General features: G+C 44.1%; 1 protein-coding gene across 1 annotated transcript in view; it reads left to right on the top strand.

Annotated features, from left to right (window-relative positions):
* Positions 1 to 532: 532 nt before the first annotated feature.
* Positions 533 to 19,259, top strand: part of sntb2 (syntrophin, beta 2) — a 28,701-nt gene continuing 9,974 nt past the window's right edge. Inside the window, exons 1-5 of the mRNA XM_079858701.1 lie at positions 533 to 1,302; positions 8,479 to 8,680; positions 9,085 to 9,292; positions 18,469 to 18,611; positions 18,795 to 18,991. Of these exons, the coding sequence (XP_079714827.1) occupies positions 756 to 1,302; positions 8,479 to 8,680; positions 9,085 to 9,292; positions 18,469 to 18,611; positions 18,795 to 18,991 (1,297 nt within the window). The 5' untranslated portion in view covers positions 533 to 755. The remainder of the gene's footprint in view (positions 1,303 to 8,478; positions 8,681 to 9,084; positions 9,293 to 18,468; positions 18,612 to 18,794; positions 18,992 to 19,259) is intronic.

Below are 19,259 nucleotides of genomic sequence, written 5' to 3'. Positions count from 1 at the left end.
CTTAAGCTGGACCGTGACACTATTTTTCTTCTAAAAAACTAATACTGTTGCATTATTTTCCTGTTATCTCTGTAAAGCTGCTTTGATGCAATCTGTATTGTAAAAAGCGCTATATAAATAAAGGTGACTTGACTAGTCAGTATAAATCTACTAATGCCTAATACATTTCTTGGCAACAGCAACACCTGTGTTAGGCCAATGAATTATATTGCTTGGCAGATTAAATTATTTATTTGGTGCATTATTAATATAAATTAATAAATGATTAGATTTGAATAAATTAATTTTCAATGAGAGAGGCGGGGATTTAAAAAAAAAAAAAAGTTTTTCTATCCTACCCATACCAAAAGAAAAAGGCAAATAGTAAATAAAGCAATAAGTCCATTACTACGGCGTTACAAGCACAGTTTTCTCCTTCCCCTATTAAATCTCTGCTCTGCACAAACTCCAGCGGATTGTTGTCACTGTTGGCTTTAGTGAGGAGGGAGGAGACATAGTTTTAACTCCCCGCCCCTCTCATGAATAATTAATTAGATACAAATCTAATGGTTATCTCCGCCGTCCGATCTAAGGATGTTTTTAATTTTATAGTTTCTTCGTGCAGTGATCACAAACTTAAAGCGCTGCAGAGATATAGCGATGTTTTAACTTATTAACAGACATAAAATCGAACCCTCTCGCTTCCTCTGGGGAAATGTGCGTGTGAGTGGGTGTGTCGAGAGAGTTTAAACTTTATGATGAGTTAAAGTTTGATCATGGCCGTGTGGACCCGCGCGGAGAAACAGGGTCATCTGGACCTGCTCCTGAGTGACCGCTGGGTCCGGGTCTCCGCGGAACTCACACGGGACACTCTCACACTGACGGCGGAGGGCGAACCGGGCGGGCCCGCGGGATATTCGGAGCACAACTCGCATTTAAGAAACGGTGTTTCCAATGGCAACGAACAGAACCGAGATGTTTTTCAGAGCCGCGGGCAATACGACAGCCCGGGTCGGTTCAACGGGACCGGCTCAGACTCGGAGTCCAGCGGTTACTGTGACCCGGCGGGGCCGGAGGGGGTTCGGAGGGTTCGGATAGTCAAGCAGGAGTCCGGTGGACTGGGGATCAGTATTAAAGGGGGTCGGGAGAATCGCATGCCCATCCTCATATCAAAGATCTTCCCCGGTTTAGCGGCGGATCAGAGTCGAGCCCTGCGCGTCGGCGACGCGATCCTGTCCGTCAACGGCAGCGACCTCCGCGACGCCACGCACGACGCGGCGGTGCAGGCGCTGAAGAAGGCCGGGAAGGAGGTGACGCTGGAGGGTAAGACGATCACTCGAGCCGCGGGGATTCAGCAGGCCCGCACGAAGCGTCTGAGAATGACACACAGTTGATCATTAATTTAGGCATTATTTTGAGTTCAAACTGTTTTCAACTAGTAAACAGTAGTTCATTTTATTCTTTTAAAAGAAAAATAATTCAGGTCGATAAGAGGCCCGAGTTACATTAACATTTGAAAATCACTTAGAGAAGTTATGAAACTCATTGAAGTAGTGCTAACATGAATATGTATTTTCTGGTAATAAGCAGATCATCTATCTTGCAGATGATTATTAATGTTTCTCCAAACATCCGGAGGGAACGTGTGGGAATGGGATATAGCCTAGAGAGAGGGAGATTGACAGTTGTACTTTGTAAGTTACTTGGCTATCAAGCCGATCTTTTTTGTGAAGACATATCTCTGTTTATCGATTTTCATCATTTTTAATGTCTCCACAAAATCAAAATTTCATTTCGTTCTTTACAATTCCTATTTTTTTATGGAATGCTGCAGTATTTACTATAAATTATTTCTCCGTGCACACATTTCATTTATTTTGTAATAAATGTGTCTTTGTTATCTTTAATCAAAAACAGTTAGCCTACATTAATTTAGTTTGCAATACCCACTTTCTACAATCCAATCGATTCTCAATGGACAAAATCAAGTTCAACCTACTTCATGCTTTATTGTTGTTGTTTGTTGATGGAAACATGGCTATTCACACCGATATCACAAATCGATTTGATTTCAAATTCAAGCTCTTGATTTCATTTAAATTTGTTTGGATGTATACGGTACAGCACATGTCAGTTTTTCATTAGTATCTTAAAGAATTTTTTAAACTATGCATATGCATAACTCATTCATAATCAAATAGGCCTAGACCACCATGAAGAGAGATGGAGACTGACAGTGAAATATGTGGAACAGGTCCGCATGAGATGGGCTCTGCTCACAGTCACACATACATTATCCTCTGTGGCACTGGCCTAATTAAAATCAGAATTATTTTTGATGGTCCTGGTGGATCTAATGAGATCTTAAAATGGCTTAGAAATGATCCCATGATGATGCACGATACCAGTACTGGAATATTCCACTGAAAAAGATGTGCATTTACAACATTGACATTATTACACTGAGGTGAATCAGCAATGAGTGATTAATTCAGCTGTGATTAGTGAGAAGGTGAGAAGAGCTTGCAGAAGGAATAGGATACTGACACAGACTATAATTCTGAAATGAAGAGAAATATATCCAGCCATAATTAGCAGCTTTCAATAAAAACATAACCCAGTGCCACGCTTGATAGTTCAAGAATCACTCTTCTAGGGTTTGAACCCACAACCTTTGGGTTATTGACCTAATTGGTCGCAAATAGGTGTTGTTGCTGCTAAATTTGATCAATTTTTTTAAAAATGTTTTTTAATTGGAGGGGTTTTAATCTGACCATAGGGTTTGAAAGTTTTTCTTTTAAACAGTTGTGAAGTTACGGAAGCCCTGAACCGCAACATAAAAAAAAATAAATAAAAAAAATCCGTAAAAAAAAAAAGATTCTAGCATTTCGAGATTAAAGTCGAAATATTTCGAGATTAAAGTCGAAACATTACCAGAATACAGTCTTCTGTAGAAGTTGCGTGTGTGCTTGCCGTTATTTCACATTGCCGCACAGGCATTCATGCGTGTGTATGTGTGTGTGTGTGTGTGTAAACTGGATCTTCACAAAATAATAGCTTTACTTTTATCTTGCCTTTCAACAAAAGGAAAATCTACAGGTCTACCAACATGGCATTAGGCTATAGGACATTATGAAATATACTGCGCCGAAATAGACTTTAGCCTACAGGCGAAAACACTTTTCAGACTGGATCAAGATATCCATCTTAATGAATGAATGCATGAATGAGGCATTTATATAGCGCTTTCATATGTCTACTGTAGGCCTACACTTAAAAGCACTTTACAATAATTTCAGGGAATCTCTCCTCATCCACCACCAGTGGTTATTATATTTGAGGAAATCACGGGATCCGGCCAAATGATTGGATACAGAATGATGCACTTAAAATGTATCCAGAACGGTGAAGAGGGAATCAGTGCGGTTACTGATAAGTGTTCTCGACCCAGATAGTGTTGCCTATTATAGACGAGCACGAAAACACGTCAAAAACACTGCCACATAAAGTTTCGATCAGATTGTGAACCTACTCCGGCGGAGTCTGTGCTCGTCTATAGGCAACGCCATGATAATGCATGTTGGTAGATTGGCACCTGTCGAATTTTCTTTTTGTTGAAAGCCCAGATAAAAGTAAAAAGCTACTATTTTGTGTAGATTTTGTGATGTTCGTAAAAGCACATACAGCCAGCCTTATTCTTGTTCTGCGAATACTTGCACGCATTCATCTATCCAAACTGAATTCCTCAAATGTCTTTGGCCCAGCCAAGTGTTTTTCTGCTCAAGTATCATTGAGAAACTATGTTCGTGTGTGTGTCTGTGTTTTTTCTTCTTACAGTCCTGTATGTTCAAACTTCTGTAACATTTAGCTAAATGCATCAGCTTTCCAAACATTTAAATATAATGTAAGAATTCAAGTATTTTATGTAGGTCATTAACTTTAATTTAATTAACTTTAACTTAGGATTTTAATGTGACTTTTGGAACTTCCTGGTAAATGTTAAAGGGTTAGTTCACCCAAAAATGAAAATTATGTCATTAATGACTCACCCTCATGTCGTTCCAAGCCTGTAAGACCTCCGTTCATCTTCGGAACACAGTTTAAGATATTTTAGATTTAGTCCGAGAGCTTTCTGTCCCTCCATTGAAAATGTATGTACGGTATACTGTCCATGTCCAGAAAAGTTAATACAGACATCAAAGTAGTCCAAGTGACTACAGTGGCTCAATCTTAAGTTTATAAAGCGACGAGAATACTTTTTGTGCGCAAAACCCCCCCAAAAATAACGACTTTATTCCACTATTCATTTCCCTCTCTCTGGGCCTCGAGTTAGTTCACGTAGTATAACTGCGTAGCGCGTCTGGGTTGTACGTCACACGCATCACACACTTGACCAGCGTCGGCCAATAGTGAGCCTACGTGTGACGTACAACACAGATGCGCTACGCAGTTATACTACGTGAAAAAACTCGAGGCCCAGAGAGAAGGAAATGAATAGTGGAATAACAAAACAAAAACGGTGCGTTTTACTGTAACATGCTCTATAAAAATATCTGTGGGGTATTTTGAGCTAGAACTTCACATACACACTCTGGGGACATCAAAGACTTATTTTACATCTTGTGAAAAGGGCATTATACCACCCCTTTAAAGGTCCTGTTCTTCGTGATCCCATGTTTCAAACTTTAGTTAGTGTGTAATGTTGTTGTAGAGTATAAATAATATCTGTAAAATTATAAACGCTCAAAGTTCAATGCCAAGCGAGATATTTTATTTAACAGAAGACGCCTACAGTGAACGGTTGATTTGGACTACATCCCTCTACTTCCTTCTTTAATGACGTCACTAGAACCGTTTCTTGACTAACCTCCGCCCACAGGAATACACAAAAAAGGAATACACGTTTGTCGCCATGTCGTCGAGACGCTGTTATTTTCATCCCGAGTCAAATCACCTTTGTTTTGACCCGCCCTGATCGAGTTCACAGCCATAGATGAGAATGTCTCCTCGTTGTAGGTGTTGTGTAGCTGGATGTATTAATCCACATAGCTCTCTCTCTATTTACTCCCGAAATCTGAGGCAGCCAAGAAGAGGTGGAATTATTTTGTTTTTAAAGAAAATGCTCCCTCAAATCCACCGAAATTCGTTTATGTACTTGCGCACTTCTTATAACTTAATGTGTTTACTCAGCTCTTATAGTGATTTTCTGAAGTAAAACTGACGCTTCATCTTTTGTGTGATGTACAAAAAACTTTATTAAACTCATCACCAGTATATGTTTGATCATCATTCGGACCTGGGGCCTCATTTATAAAACTGTGCGTAGGAACCTTACTAAAAGTGTACGTGCGCCCGAAAGCCAAAAATGGCATACGCAAAAAAATATTCAGACTTATAAAACCATGCGTACGCCAGAACCTGCGCAGAATTCACTTTATAAATCCCAGTCAGCGGAAGATTGTGCGTACATGCGTCTCCACCCGAAATAACCATATATGGAGCTTACAACGCCTAGTTTTACTATGCAGATCCTCATCTACATATCATTTGCATATGATTATTCATCCACTTGATAACTTAAACGTTATCACGTGGATGAATAATCATATGCAAATGATATAAACGGTACAAGAAACATTACATTAATACAAATCAAGTAGTTGTCTATCCTTGCCTTGTTTTTGAATAGCCTACATAAATCAAATAGTATAAAATACATTTCAGAGAAAGTTTTTCTCAATCTTTTCCACTTGCCGAATTGTATTTTTTAATTGATTTATATTTTTAATGGAAACAGATAGGCCTTGGGCATTATTTGCACGAAACTATTTTCTCAGACAATCTGGTATTATCATGATAAGCAATTATCTCTGTGGTTAAAACATTAAAGCACACCACAGGAAAAGTGTTCAAAAACAATCGCATCCACAACAAATATTTCTAATGATTGAATTTAAAAAAAATGTTGTAACTTCAGTAATGATTTCATGTTTAAGTGTTTAACTCCATTAATTTGAATGGCATATTTAATATAAATGTTTATATCAGAAGTATTTTATTTATTTAAACTGTTATTTGCGTCAGTTTCACTAAACGGCTCAACACGCTCGCTGCCGCGGACATTTAAGAAGGAATGGATATTTGCTTCAAGTGACAGGCTTGGTGATTGAAATTGTATTTGTATAATCTTTCTGTATATGTTTAATTTTCTTTAGATTTTCTGTATAAAAGTGACCAAAAATACATTTAACTCCAGCTCACCATCGGTATCGCCAAAGTGCTCCATCTCCAAAACGTTCGTACGCATGGGTCAGAGTTTGTGTGCAGGTGCGCAAATTTTCCCGTCAAGTTTTTCTTTATAAATCCCACCTTTTGCGCAGGAACTGGCGTACGCATGTTTTCAGCCCCGTTTTGTGCGTACGCAAGCTTTATAAATGAGGCCCCTGGTCCGAAACAGCAGACTTGTAGGCTATTAATAATGGATACATACAAGCAGATGACAAATACGTTATAACCGTAATTAAACTACTAAACTATACCTGTTCCATCTACAGCACTCTGACTCTGTAGGCATTATTGTCCGACTCGAAATGAACACCGTTACTGAGAGTTTCTGATATTATCATCATTTCCGTGAGATGAAATTGTCCTGAGAGACTGAGCGCGAGCTCGTGAGGCTCCGCCCCCTGTGCCGTGCAGCAGCAGCTCATTTGCATTTAAAGGGCACACACTAAAACAGCGCGTTTTTCTGAGCCCCAAAAAATGACAATTTAAACATTCTGTAAAAAATTATGCGTTGGGTATTTTGAGCTAAAACTTCACATACACACTCTGGGGACATCAGAGACTCATTTTACATCTTGTGAAAAGGGGCCTTTAATAGTAACATACCCCAACACTAGGGGTGTAACAGTACACCGAAGTCATGGTTCGGTTCGTACCTTGGTTTTGGAGTCCCAGTTCAATATGAGTTCGGTACAACAGGAAAAAGCAACAAATCCCCAATGCTAGGTTTCTTTTCATTTATTTTGCAAATTACAGTTTGTTCTACCTAGCGGCATTTAGTCCCCCCTGAGATAGTTGTACAAACTGTTTGCTTGTCTTTATTTCTTATCGTATTATACTTTAAGTAATGAATAATGTACATCCAGCCAGTTGTTCTCTCAGAATAAACCCCCAACAGGGTGATGAGGACCCCGACGCAAAGCGGAGTTCAAGTTCAAACTAGACGGACATTTAAGAGATACATATACAGTCTTACCACTTAATACACAGCATTTCCCCACATAAATAATTGAGATAAGGGATATTGATTTCAGATTAAACTGTTTTAAAATCGTACCTGTTTGTTATCCTATAATCCAACAGTGTACAAAACAATAGTCACAAAATGGCAGCAGCTGCATTTGTATGAAACGAGAGAGCGAGTCCACAATATTGGATGGCATAATTAAATAACTTTACACAAAATATTGATTTGACTGGGTTTTAATATTTTATTAGCTCACCAAATGCAAAACTTCCATTAAGAAAACCCGTTCCTAGCAGCGGTATAAGCGCTGCTCACTTCGGTGACCCGGATGAGCCTGCGTTTCTGTTTTCAGCGGCTGTTATCTGGGAATAACATAACGCTGGATGGCGCGATTGACCAATCAGAATCAAGTATTCCACAGAGCCGTGTAATAATAATGGATGTTGATCATTAAAACTGACATTTAACAAAAAGATACAGGGTTGTGTCATTTTATTTTATTATACATGTCCACAGTGAAGATAATCAGAGATAATCAGTGGATTGCCTGTGACTATTCGTCGTCTGACTATATGCACCAAACCTTGACATCTGTTCCGTGACAGTTCGGGACGAATACATGTACCGTTACACCCCTACCCAACACTGAATATATATATATTTATTCCTTACATCTTTATTATTAATCTGTATAGTAGTATCTTTATTCCGTTAATTACTTTTATATGTTTAAAATACAAAATGCATGAAATACACCCATTTTTATCGAACATCCTGAACATAATTATCCACATCCTTCCAAAACAATTTTTAAATCTTCCAGAACATGCTTGACATAAAAACAAAAACTAGATTTGAAGTTTAACAATATGATTTGACGCTGTTTCACCAAACTGCTCTCTATTGGTTTAGAGGATTTTTTTTCTCCAAACATCCCTCTATCATTCTTTTTCGTAGCTTATTAGTGTTGTTTTTCCTTATTCATGCATGTTTCTTTAGTGTTTTAATGTGTCAATAAACTTTAAGAAGCAGCTACAATATATTTATATAATGCAGTATGTATGAAATGGATTAGTGTGTGTGTGTGTGTGTGTGTGTGTGTGTGTGTGTGTGTGTGTTATTAGCCCAGGGCTGTACAGTGCAACCTATATGTGACGAAATGAGAGCCTTGTCAGTGAATGCAGTCTTTTTCTTTTGGATGTTCCTGAGAGTGAATTGTCAGCTAAGGCTGTATGTTTTGTGTGCAGTGAAGTACATCAGGGAGGTGTCTCCACTCTTTAAGAAGTCCTCAATGAGTGCAGATCTGCCTTGGGATGGACATCTTCAGTCTCCAAACCTCAGCGGCAGCGACGAGTCGCCCAAGAGCAGTGTAACTCGTGACAGAAAGGTCATCACGCTTAAAATGAGCTTCATCAGCCGAAACCTCACCATGCCTGACCTGGAAAACAGGTGTGTGTGTGTGTGTGTGTGTGTGTGTGTGTGTGTGTGTGTGTGTGTGTGTGTGTGTAAGATTACGAAAGTAACCGAAAGCAAAAGCATTTTGTTCCAGGGGTTGACTATGTCACTTGGATTTGAATCTCATAAAAACATTTCCAGGTTATGTTTCACACTGAAATGAACTCTAGCTTGCTGTGAATTATTAGTTCAACCAAATATTATTCATGATATTACAATAATGACAGTATTTGCTTATAAAAATAGTGAAATAAATACATAGAAACTAGGGTATTATTTTGTACATTCAAAAACATCGATACTCAACTCATTACTTTCAAGAATTACTGATTATATAATTACTTGTAACCCCAGCACTGAAATGAGAACTGTTTTCAGTAATGCTTGGTTTTGTACAGGTTGCTGGAGCTTCACTCTCCGGACGGCCAGCACACTGTGGTGTTGCGGTGTAAAGACGGGGCCACTGCTCACTCCTGGTTCACGGCCATCCACACAAACATTGCTGCCCTTTTGCCACAGATGCTGGCCCACATCAACTCCTTCTTGAGCAACCCTAGCTCCAACACACACTGCACGCTCAAACACATCGGCTGGCTGGCAGAGCAGGTATCTCACACACACACACATTAAGGGTTTTCCTGTTAGAACGGTGTTGTGTTAGCGCCCCCTAATTTAATAACTAATGGTCTTCGCAATGGAAGTGAATCAGTCAATCAAAAAATGTACTTTATCCTAGAGCTGTTGTAAAGCCTAAACAATCTGTTACAGTAATTTCCTATTATCACTGTAAAGCTGCTTTGAAACAATCCATATTGTTAAAAGCGCTATATAAATGAAGGTGACTTGACTTGACACATATACACCGAATGTCTCTTGCGTTCTGAGGTCAATCATGACATGCAGCTCAAAAAACATGTGAAGTAAATGGTCACTTTACCAAACCTTTTGTGATCCTCATTAACAATGTACAAATAATAGCTGATGCAGTCTAGTAAATGTAAATATTACATTTTGGCTTCTTTAACTCTTTCCCCACCATATTCACAATGGCCCCCAGAATATTTAGTTTTATGAATATGTAAACAGTCAATGTAACAAAAGAAAGAACAGCATAGAACCTCTTTTTTCTAGCTTCATTTGTTATTTTTTATTTATTTATCTACACTTGAATGTGGGTAAGTTTCATATAAAAGCAAAACAAAACGTTTCGGTTACTAACGTAACCTCTGTTCTCTCTAGAAGAGGGAACGAGTATTGCGTAGTTACTACGCTACGGGAAAGCCTTTCTTTCTCGAGATACTGAAGCCAAAAATTATCCTTAATTTTTATAATCTTGTCAACGCAGTGCGGCAGCCTGCAGACCTAGGGCAGGCTTACTAGCGTGCCCATTGGCTGCCCTGCGGCAACTGCAGCAGCCTACCGCTGAGCCCTTGGCGTGACGTCACGACCAATGAGCGCGCTTGGCGCGCTTAATGCGTCACAGCCCGCGAAAAGGGGTGTGGCTTAGCGTATAAAAGCGGGGCTCGGAGGCTGCTTCTCTGGTTTCTGTCGCATGAAGCGAATGAGCTCGTGGCGCGAGCACGGCGGGCTACGCAATACTCGTTCCCTCTTCTAGAGAGAACAGAGGTTACGTTAGTAACCGAAACGTTCTCTTACGAGAGGTTCTCTCGTATTGCGTAGTTACTACGCTACGGGAACACCCTTGTCAACGCCGTGCGCGCCCAGCATCCACTGAATGAGTCCCAGGGAGAGCCCGGGGAACGTGATAGCAGAGAGCCGGGCGGCCCACAGAGGGCTAGCGCCGTACATAAGCACACACTAGGGGGTTAGGAGCGGCACGGCCGGTCCGAACTGACAATTCCCTGTATAGTGCAGCTCAACCAGTAGAGCTAAATCACACAACGTAGCCCGCGCACAGATAGTGGGCTGGCATACGCGAGACTTAGACTGATAACACTTTCGCCTGCAAGGCGGGAACATCCAGGTTGTAAAACCTAACAAATGTGGAGGGGGAGGCCCAGCCTGCCGCTGCACAAATGTCATGAATGGGAATCCCGCTGGACCACGCCCACGACGAGGCCATGCCTCTGGTGGAGTGAGCTTGAATGCCCAATGGGCACTGCAGGTCTTTAGACGCATAAGCAGCAGCAATAGCGTCCACTATCCATCTGGACAGGCTGTGTTTCGAGGCGGCGAGACCCTTGGTGCGCCCGCCAAACGAAACAAAGAGCTGTTCCACCACTCGTTTGACTGAAGACAGTGCTATCAGAAAAACGGTTTTGAGCGTGAGGTATTTCATATCCACAGTTTCCAAGGGTTCGAAGGGATGCGCTTTCAGGGCCTCCAAGACCAGTGAAAGATCCCACATAGGAACCGAGGGGGGTCGCGGGGGGTTCATCCTCCTGGCTCCTCTAAGGAAGCGGATGACGAACTCGTTCCTTCCTAATGCGCGGCCCAGCTCTGAACAGAGAGCGCTGAAATGGCCGTGACATAGACTTTGAGCGTGGAGGGGGACCTGCCCGCGTCCAGTAACTCTTGAAGGAAACACAGTACTCGCGATACCCCACATGTCTGTGGATCGAGCCCCTTAGCAGTGCACCATCTGTTAAACACTGACCATTTCGACATGTAGAGCCGCCTCGTAGAGGGGGCTCTAGATTGTATGATCGTGTTCATGACCCCGTCTGGCAGATCAGCGTGTAATCGTTGAGGCTCCACGCATGCAGAGACAGCGCTCTGGATGGGGATGCCATATCGAGCCGCGGGCTTGAGAGAGAAGGTCTCTCTTCACCGGTATCGGCCAGGGGGCTGAGTCTGCCAGCTGTATTAGATCCGGGAACCAAGCTTGGTTCTCCCAGTATGGGGCTAAGAGGAGCACTGTGTGGCGCGCTTCCCTGATTCTCTTGATGACCTGAGGCAGCAGAGAGACCGGGGGAAAAGCATACAGCGGGCCGCTGGGCCAGGTCTGGGCCAGCGCGTCCTCGTTCTTCGAGAAGAACTCTGGGCAATGAGCGTTGTCTTTTGACGCAAAAAGGTCGACTTTCGCTTTGCCGAAACGGCGCCACAGTGACTGGACTGTTTGGGGGTGTAGAGACCACTCCCCAGGGGGAACGTTGTCCCTGGACAGTCTGTCGGGGCCCTCGTTCAGGTGGCCAGGCACATGCGCGGCTCTCAGCGAGCGCAGAGTGCTGAGCCCACACGAGGAGGCGTTCCGCCAGGGTGCAGAGCGTCTTTGATCTGACACCGCCCTGGCGATTCACATAGGCCACTACCGATGTATTGTCCGTGCGGACTAGAACATGGTGACCGTGGAGGAATGGGAGGAAGTGTTTGAGCGCTTTCTCGACCGCGAGCATCTCTAGACAGTTTATGTGTAGGAGATTCTCCTGGTCTGACCAGCGGCCATAGACCGGTCTGCCTTCGAAGAGCGCTCCCCAACCTAGGTTGGAAGCGTCTGTCGAGACAACTTTCCGGTGTGAAATCACTCCCATAGACACTCCTGTGTGATACCATACGGCTGCCAGCCAGGGCTGCAGGGCTGAAATGCAGCTCTGATTCACTTTGACTCGCAAGCCGCCGGCCGCCCAGGCTCGGTGGGGCACGCGCGCTTTCAGCCAGCGTTGAAGCGGGCGCATGCGCAGTAAGCCCAGCTGGAGCGCTGCTGCAGCTGAGGCAATATGCCCCAGGATACGCTGGAATGTCCTCAGCGGAACCCGGCTGCCTATTTGGAGGGATGCGGCGAGGAGGCGGATGCGGCGCGCGCGCTGCTCCGACAGTCTGGCCGTCATAGCCACCGAGTCCAGTTCTATTCCAAGAAGGAAATTGACTGACGGGGCGATAGCGAGCTCTTGGTCCAGTGACCGAGAGACCCAGATCCTCCAGATGGCTGAGAAGCGCTGTTCTGTGAGACACAAGTTCCGTCTCTGACAGCGCTAGAATAAGCCAATCATCCAGATAATTCAGTATTCGCATTCCCTGTTTTCTCAGGGGAGCGAGAGCCGTGTCCATGCATTTCGTAATGTACGGGGTGCCAAAGACAGGCCGAAGGGCAGGATTGTGTACTGATATACTCAACCGTTGAAGGCGAATCTCAAGAATGGCCTGTGACGGGGAGTTATCTGGATCTGAAAATATGCGTCTTTTAGATCGAGAGAGATAAACCAGTCTCCTGGGCGAATCTGCGCGAGGATTTTTCTGGTTGTGATCATTTTGAACGGCCGTCTCATGAGGGCTTTGTTCAGATGTCTCAGATCTAAAATAGGTCTTAACGCTCCGTCCTTCTTGGGTACGAGGAAGTAGCGGCTGTAAAAGCTCGACTCGCTCAGAGAAGGATGAACCTGTTCTATAGCCCTTTTGCGCAGCAGCTTCGCTATTTCAGCTTGAAGCAGGTGCGCAGCTTCTGAACTCACTTTCGTCTCCGTCTGTGCTTGAAAGCGCGGAGGGCGACGAGCGAATTGAAGCGAATAGCCGTGTTTTATAGTACTCAGCACCCATTCTGACGCGCCCTGAATAGCTTCCCATGCTTCCGCATGCATAGCTAGGGGTCGAATGGTCTCTGGGTTCAGATCGCCGCGCTGCGCGGGATTGGGGAACCTGTATCAGAGAGGATGGAGCGGCGTGCGCACCGCTGGTGCTCGAACACGGGGGCTGGTAAACAGTATTGGCCGGCTGTACAGCGTTCGGTAGCTCGGTCCCAGAGGATGGAGCGCGATTTGCTGACAAACACCCCTGGCGCGAAAGCGGCGTGGGGATTGTAATGTCTAAAAGTGAGTGCGCGTGCACGTGAGCGGGCGCAGAGTTTACACTTATGACACGGCCAGTGTTTGGGAGCTTAGAGGGTGTGCGACCCGAGGTAACTGAATGGCAGAGCGAGCAGCGGGTAGGTGTGAGCACAAAGTTGTGGGCACATTTACTACACTTAGTACTCGAGCGGCTCGTGTCCGCTTTATGAGAGAGCGCTCTATGCGCGTTACCATGGGGACCATGTTTGTGTGAAGCAGTGAGCACATGGGAGTGGGCACATTTTCTACACTTATGACACCTTCGGCCAGAGCCGGAATGTTTGTGAGCTTTAGAGGATCTGCAACCCGGGTAACTGTGTGATAGAGCGGGCAGCAGCTAGGTGTGAGCACAGAGTTGTGGGCACATTTACTACACTTAGTACTCAAGCGGCATGTGTCCGCTTTATGAGAGTGCGCTCTGTGAGCGTTACCGGGGAGACCGTGTTTTGTGTGTAGCAGTGAGCACATGGGAGTGGGCACATTTTCTACACTTGTAACACCATCGGCGTTATAGAGCAAATGCTTTGATGGCTCATATGTTTAGACGCTCATAAATACTCAAGCACCATCCTGTGAGATGCGGGTTCGCTTTCTGAATGTAAGAAAGCTGGCCGCGAGCTCGGAGAAGCCAGCAGAAAAAAATATTTTTCTGCCGCCAGAGCCGGATTTGAACACGGTTCTCCAGTGCAGAAGCGTAATATTCTGCCACTGAGCCACAGGGGCACACATGAGCTTCCAGTTGGTGCGAGCATATGACCGAGCGTCGTGTTTCGGCGTTTGTTTGCAGGCGCGCGTGTATTAAAACAGGCCCGTTTACTGCAGCATTAGTATTTCCAGCCGCCTGAACTTAGAGGGGACTGAGAAATATTTAACCCGTGAGACGCGGGTTTGCTTTCTGTATGTAAGAAAGCTGGCCGCGAACTCGGAGAAGCAAGCAGAAAAAAGTTTTTCTGCTGCCAGAGCCGGATTCGAACACGGATCTCTGGTGCGGAAGCCTAATGTTCTGCCACTGAGCCACAGGGGCACACATGAGCTTCCAGTCAGTGCGAGCATATGACCGAGCGTTTGTTTGCAGGCGCGCGTGTATTAAAACAGGCTCGTTTACTGCAGTATTAGTATTTCCAGCCGCCTGAGCTTAGAGGGGACTGAGAAATATGTATCCCGTGAGATGCGGGTTTGCTTTCTGTATGTAAGAAAGCTGGCCGCGAACTCGGAGAAGCAAGCAGAAAAAAGTTTTTCTGCTGCCAGAGCCGGATTCGAACACGGATCTCTGGTGCGGAAGCCTAATGTTCTGCCACTGAGCCACAGGGGCACACATGAGCTTCCAGTCAGTGCGAGCATATGACCGAGCGTTTGTTTGCAGGCGCGCGTGTATTAAAACAGGCTCGTTTACTGCAGTATTAGTATTTCCAGCCGCCTGAACTTAGAGGGGACTGAGAAATATGCGAGGATTGGAGGAAGTCCGGCCTAAGCGGGACGAAATCACTCTCTCTTCCTCCTTTCGCCGGTGCTCGTGACGTCCGCTCTGATATCCCTTGAGAACGGCGCAGTTGCGCGGCTCGAACAAAGGGAGAGAGAGCGGGAAGATGTCATTATGTGCTGTGACATCGTTTGTTTGCAGGCGTGCGTGTATAACAACAGGCTCGTTTACTGCAATATAGATATTTCTAGTCGCCTGAGCTAGGAGGGGACTGAGAAATGTGTGAGAAACGGAGGTGGCCGGAGAGTGACGCGCGCGACCGAGACGCGGGGTAGCTTTCTTATAACGTAAAGGAAGCCAGCCCGTGACCGTCTACTTCTGACATCCCTTGTGAGCGGCGCCTTGCGCGGCTCGAACAGAGGGGGAGAGGGCGTGCGTCATCCGGGGGGGGGGTAGCTTCCTTGTAACGTAAAGGAAGCTATAGCCCGTGACCGTCCGTTCTGACATCCCTTGTGAGCGGCGCCGTTTGCGCGGCTTGACAGAGGGGAGTAACCAGCTGGTCTGCTTCACCCCCTGATGCGACGGCAGTGCGGGCAGAGGCCGGCCGCTGCGCGTCGGTGAAGGGCGGGGGAGAAGGAGAGAGCGAGGCTCGCGGGAGGGGCTCCGGCGAGCGCTCAGCTATAACCACCGGCTCGGAAGGCCTTTGAGAGCGGCGTTTTTTCTTACGCGGCCCGGAAGAGGCAGCCGGAGAAGGTGGAGGATCGTGAAACATGGCGAGTCGAGCCCGCAGGGTCGACATCGGCAAGTCCTCACACTGTTCGCAGCCGCCCGTGAAGGGCGCGGGCTGCGTGGTCGAAACCCAGGCAGAGAGCGCAGATCACGTGGCGGTCTCCGTCGCTGAGCGCGGCTCTGCACGAGCCACAGGATGAGCGAGGCATTTGCAACAACGCCTCGCGCTCTTTTAGATGCAAAGTGTGTCGCGGGGCGAACACACAAACACATACAACACAGAGCAGTAAAAGGATATATTCGCCGGATAGCGAAGCAGGCAGGGAAAGCTGAAGGCGGCGAAGGCGGCCGGCGTCCTCAGGCTGAGATCCTCGGCGTGCTGGTCGCTTGTTTCGACGGCGGCTTCCTCAGAGAGCAGCGATGCGTAGAGCTTCGCTGAAAAGACAGAAATCAGAGAAGCAGCCTCCGAGCCCCGCTTTTATACGCTAAGCCACACCCCTTTTCGCGGGCTGTGACGCATTAAGCGCGCCAAGCGCGCTCATTGGTCGTGACGTCACGCCAAGGGCTCAGCGGTAGGCTGCTGCAGTTGCCGCAGGGCAGCCAATGGGCACGCTAGTAAGCCTGCCCTAGGTCTGCAGGCTGCCGCACTGCGTTGACAAGATTATAAAAATTAAGGATAATTTTTGGCTTCAGTATCTCGAGAAAGAAAGGCTTTCCCGTAGCGTAGTAACTACGCAATACGAGAGAACCTCTCGTAAGAGAACTACATTTCTAAGCTGAGAAAATCATGTTTTTGTCAAAGACTTCCACCTGGTTCGGATTCAGAACGATGATGAAAACATAGATTGAGTAGATCAAGTCCATCAACAAAAGCTTGCTCCATTGTGCATCTCTTTGTGGGTTCGACATCTTCCTCGATAGGGGGGGATATGATCAAAATTCTGTTTCACGGTATAGTCATTTATATTTGTAGTTATTCTGGAAAATCAACAAAAAGGGCTTTATATAGTACTTAATCTCAAATACTTTAGAAATGAAATTACTTCACCTTGTTTGATCTTTCTTTTACTCTGTAAAATTATTTATTTGGTAAACTATATTGATAAATATAGTAAACGAAAGTACTATAGTATAATATATAGTACTCGTAGGTGCAAATAAACTTTAAATAAAGTGTTGCTGAATTATTTTTAAATCTCATGTTCTTGTTTTACTTCATCAATCAGTTTATATTATCTAATTATTTTTATATTAAACTAGTCTATTCTTATCTTAATAAATGACATTTACTTCCTTTTAGTTTTGTAGGATGTTAGTAATGTTAGTTATATTGTTTAAATATGTTCCCCAGTACAGTTCTACTTATTATACTGTGTTTTTAAGGGGCTTGTTTTGCTCTTTTTTTGTGATAACTGGCAACCTTTCACCTTTTCACCTTTCACCAAGAGAGGGAAGAGTTCAGAATTAACTAGAAGGAGCTGTATGCAAACTGAACAGCAGCTTCTGTTAGTCTTGACTAAGTAGTTTAAATTATACACACCTTGTAACTGCGTCATTATTTTACTGTAACCCGGTGAGGACTGACACACCACCGCTCAGCCTTTCATATTCGCCTCAGTGTGTCTTTTGCATCATTAAAATGCGATCGGTTAATTGAGTGTCAAGTTGAGAGGTGTGTCGAATCAAAGGAAGATTTTATCTGCTGGTTCCAATCAGTGGCCGATTGGAGTTAGAAAAATATAAAGCGCGCTGTTGCATTCTCAATATTTAATCATTTTGCCTCAGATACAGGATTATGTATATGGAAGTAAAATAAGGCCAAATGGTTTTTGAAACAAAAAAGCTTGTTGAATTGCACTAATTGAAAAAAATATGCATTGCAATAAAGTGCTTGCATTTTTATAAGCTGAAATTCAACCTGGTTTAAGCTGTGAATATTTCAATTCAAAACATTTCACACACATTTATATTATTAAAAATTCAATAATCCATACTCGCCTTTCAGATTTCACATCCAAAATATGAATTCTGTTTAGAAATACAACCTATAATATTCGACAGGCAATTTTCGGTTCTACCGAAACAAATTCGCTTCTACAAATTCAGTGGTTCAAATTCGACAGAAAAATTCAACATTTCACATCCGGGAACTGCAGGAAAAGCAGTAGAGTGTCAATGCATGATCTCCATAGCTCCGTAAGCATCATCCCTGACACCTACATGAACACTTTACAATTAGTTTTATGACTATAAGTCATTCTTCTCAAATGCTATTGAGGTTCGAAACGTGTATGTCAGTGTCGTATGTAACTTTAGAGACGGTCTCTAACGAACTGTTTCGTCAGTATATCACTGGGAAACGCTAAGCATGAAACTTTGCGCGTTAAATTCATATTCTGAGTCCATCTGATCACAAGCTGAGCACGCATCGCATCAGATTATAGATTTATTTAATTAAATCACAGCCTTTTGCAATCTGATGACGGCACCTAGCCAAATCATGCTTTCAATTTGAGTTTGTTTGACATGCTTTGCCAAAGCAGTAACACAAAACAACATTAGAGACCTTTTATGAGTTTAAAAATATTTTCGGTCCATTATGAAACTTTTGAAACCAGAGTCTATCTAATGAATGGGAAACACCCATTGTGTGCCGGTAAAGTTGGATATACCGTACTTGGATATCCACATTTTTTTATTTAAAGCTGTGCAATAATATATTTGCATATAGTGATGTTCCAAGTAAGACAGTTGCCTAGTTTACAGCATTAGTTGAGAGAGATTTTTTTCCTTTGCATATGGAAACTGAATGGATTATGAATTCAGTGGCTGATTGTTGTGTCTGTGTTTAGCTTGAGCTGGATGGCGGGCGGCATCAGCACAGACGTGTCGTCATGGCGCTCACAGAGAAAGACATCTTGCTGTTCCAGTCAGTGCCGTGGACGTATGAGAGCTGGACCTCTCCTCTCTTAACACACCCACTACTCGCCACACGGTAAAACTCTAGCTTTAGCAAAGTTTTAAGCATTCGTAATTTAGTATTTCCACCCTATCTGTGACCCCTCCATTAACACAGGCTACTTAACATCTTTTTTTTTTAGTTGTCTTAATAAGTTTAGCCTCTGAATAAACTCACACTGCTCTGCCTCGGCTGTTTTGTATTTGGTTCTGTCCACAGGCTAGTTCACTCAGGCAGCGTCCGCAGTTCTCCGGCTCTGGGTGGAGATTTGGTGTTTGCTACACGTACAGGCACAGGTCGAGGGATCGAGTCTCATGTGTTTCGCGTGGAGACACACTGGGATCTGTCCACATGGACACGTGCACTGGTGCAGGGCGGACATTCGGCTGCTGAACTCATCAAAGAGGTTTCCATAGGTGTGTGTGTGTGTGTGAATATACAAATAAGAAAGGAATCTACCCTTTGCTAAGCCCCGCCTTAAAAACTTGACAGACCAATCCTACCTTAGAAGATGGCCATCCCTGTATTATTATTATTAGGCACATTTGTATTGTTTTTGTCATTATGTAAGTCCATAGATGTATAAGAGTTTGAATCATTTCGGCATGAAATGAAAATTCACCTTAACAGTTTTCTAAATTCATGTAATAGGTCTTATTGTGAATGATTAATGTAAGTTTCCTT

The sequence above is a fragment of the Squalius cephalus genome, assembly GCF_949319135.1.
Source record: "Squalius cephalus genome assembly, chromosome: 23".
Taxonomy (NCBI): Eukaryota; Metazoa; Chordata; class Actinopteri; order Cypriniformes; family Leuciscidae; genus Squalius; species Squalius cephalus.
The sequence above is the reverse complement of the archived record's forward strand: the minus strand, read 5'-3'. Positions and strand labels throughout refer to the sequence as shown.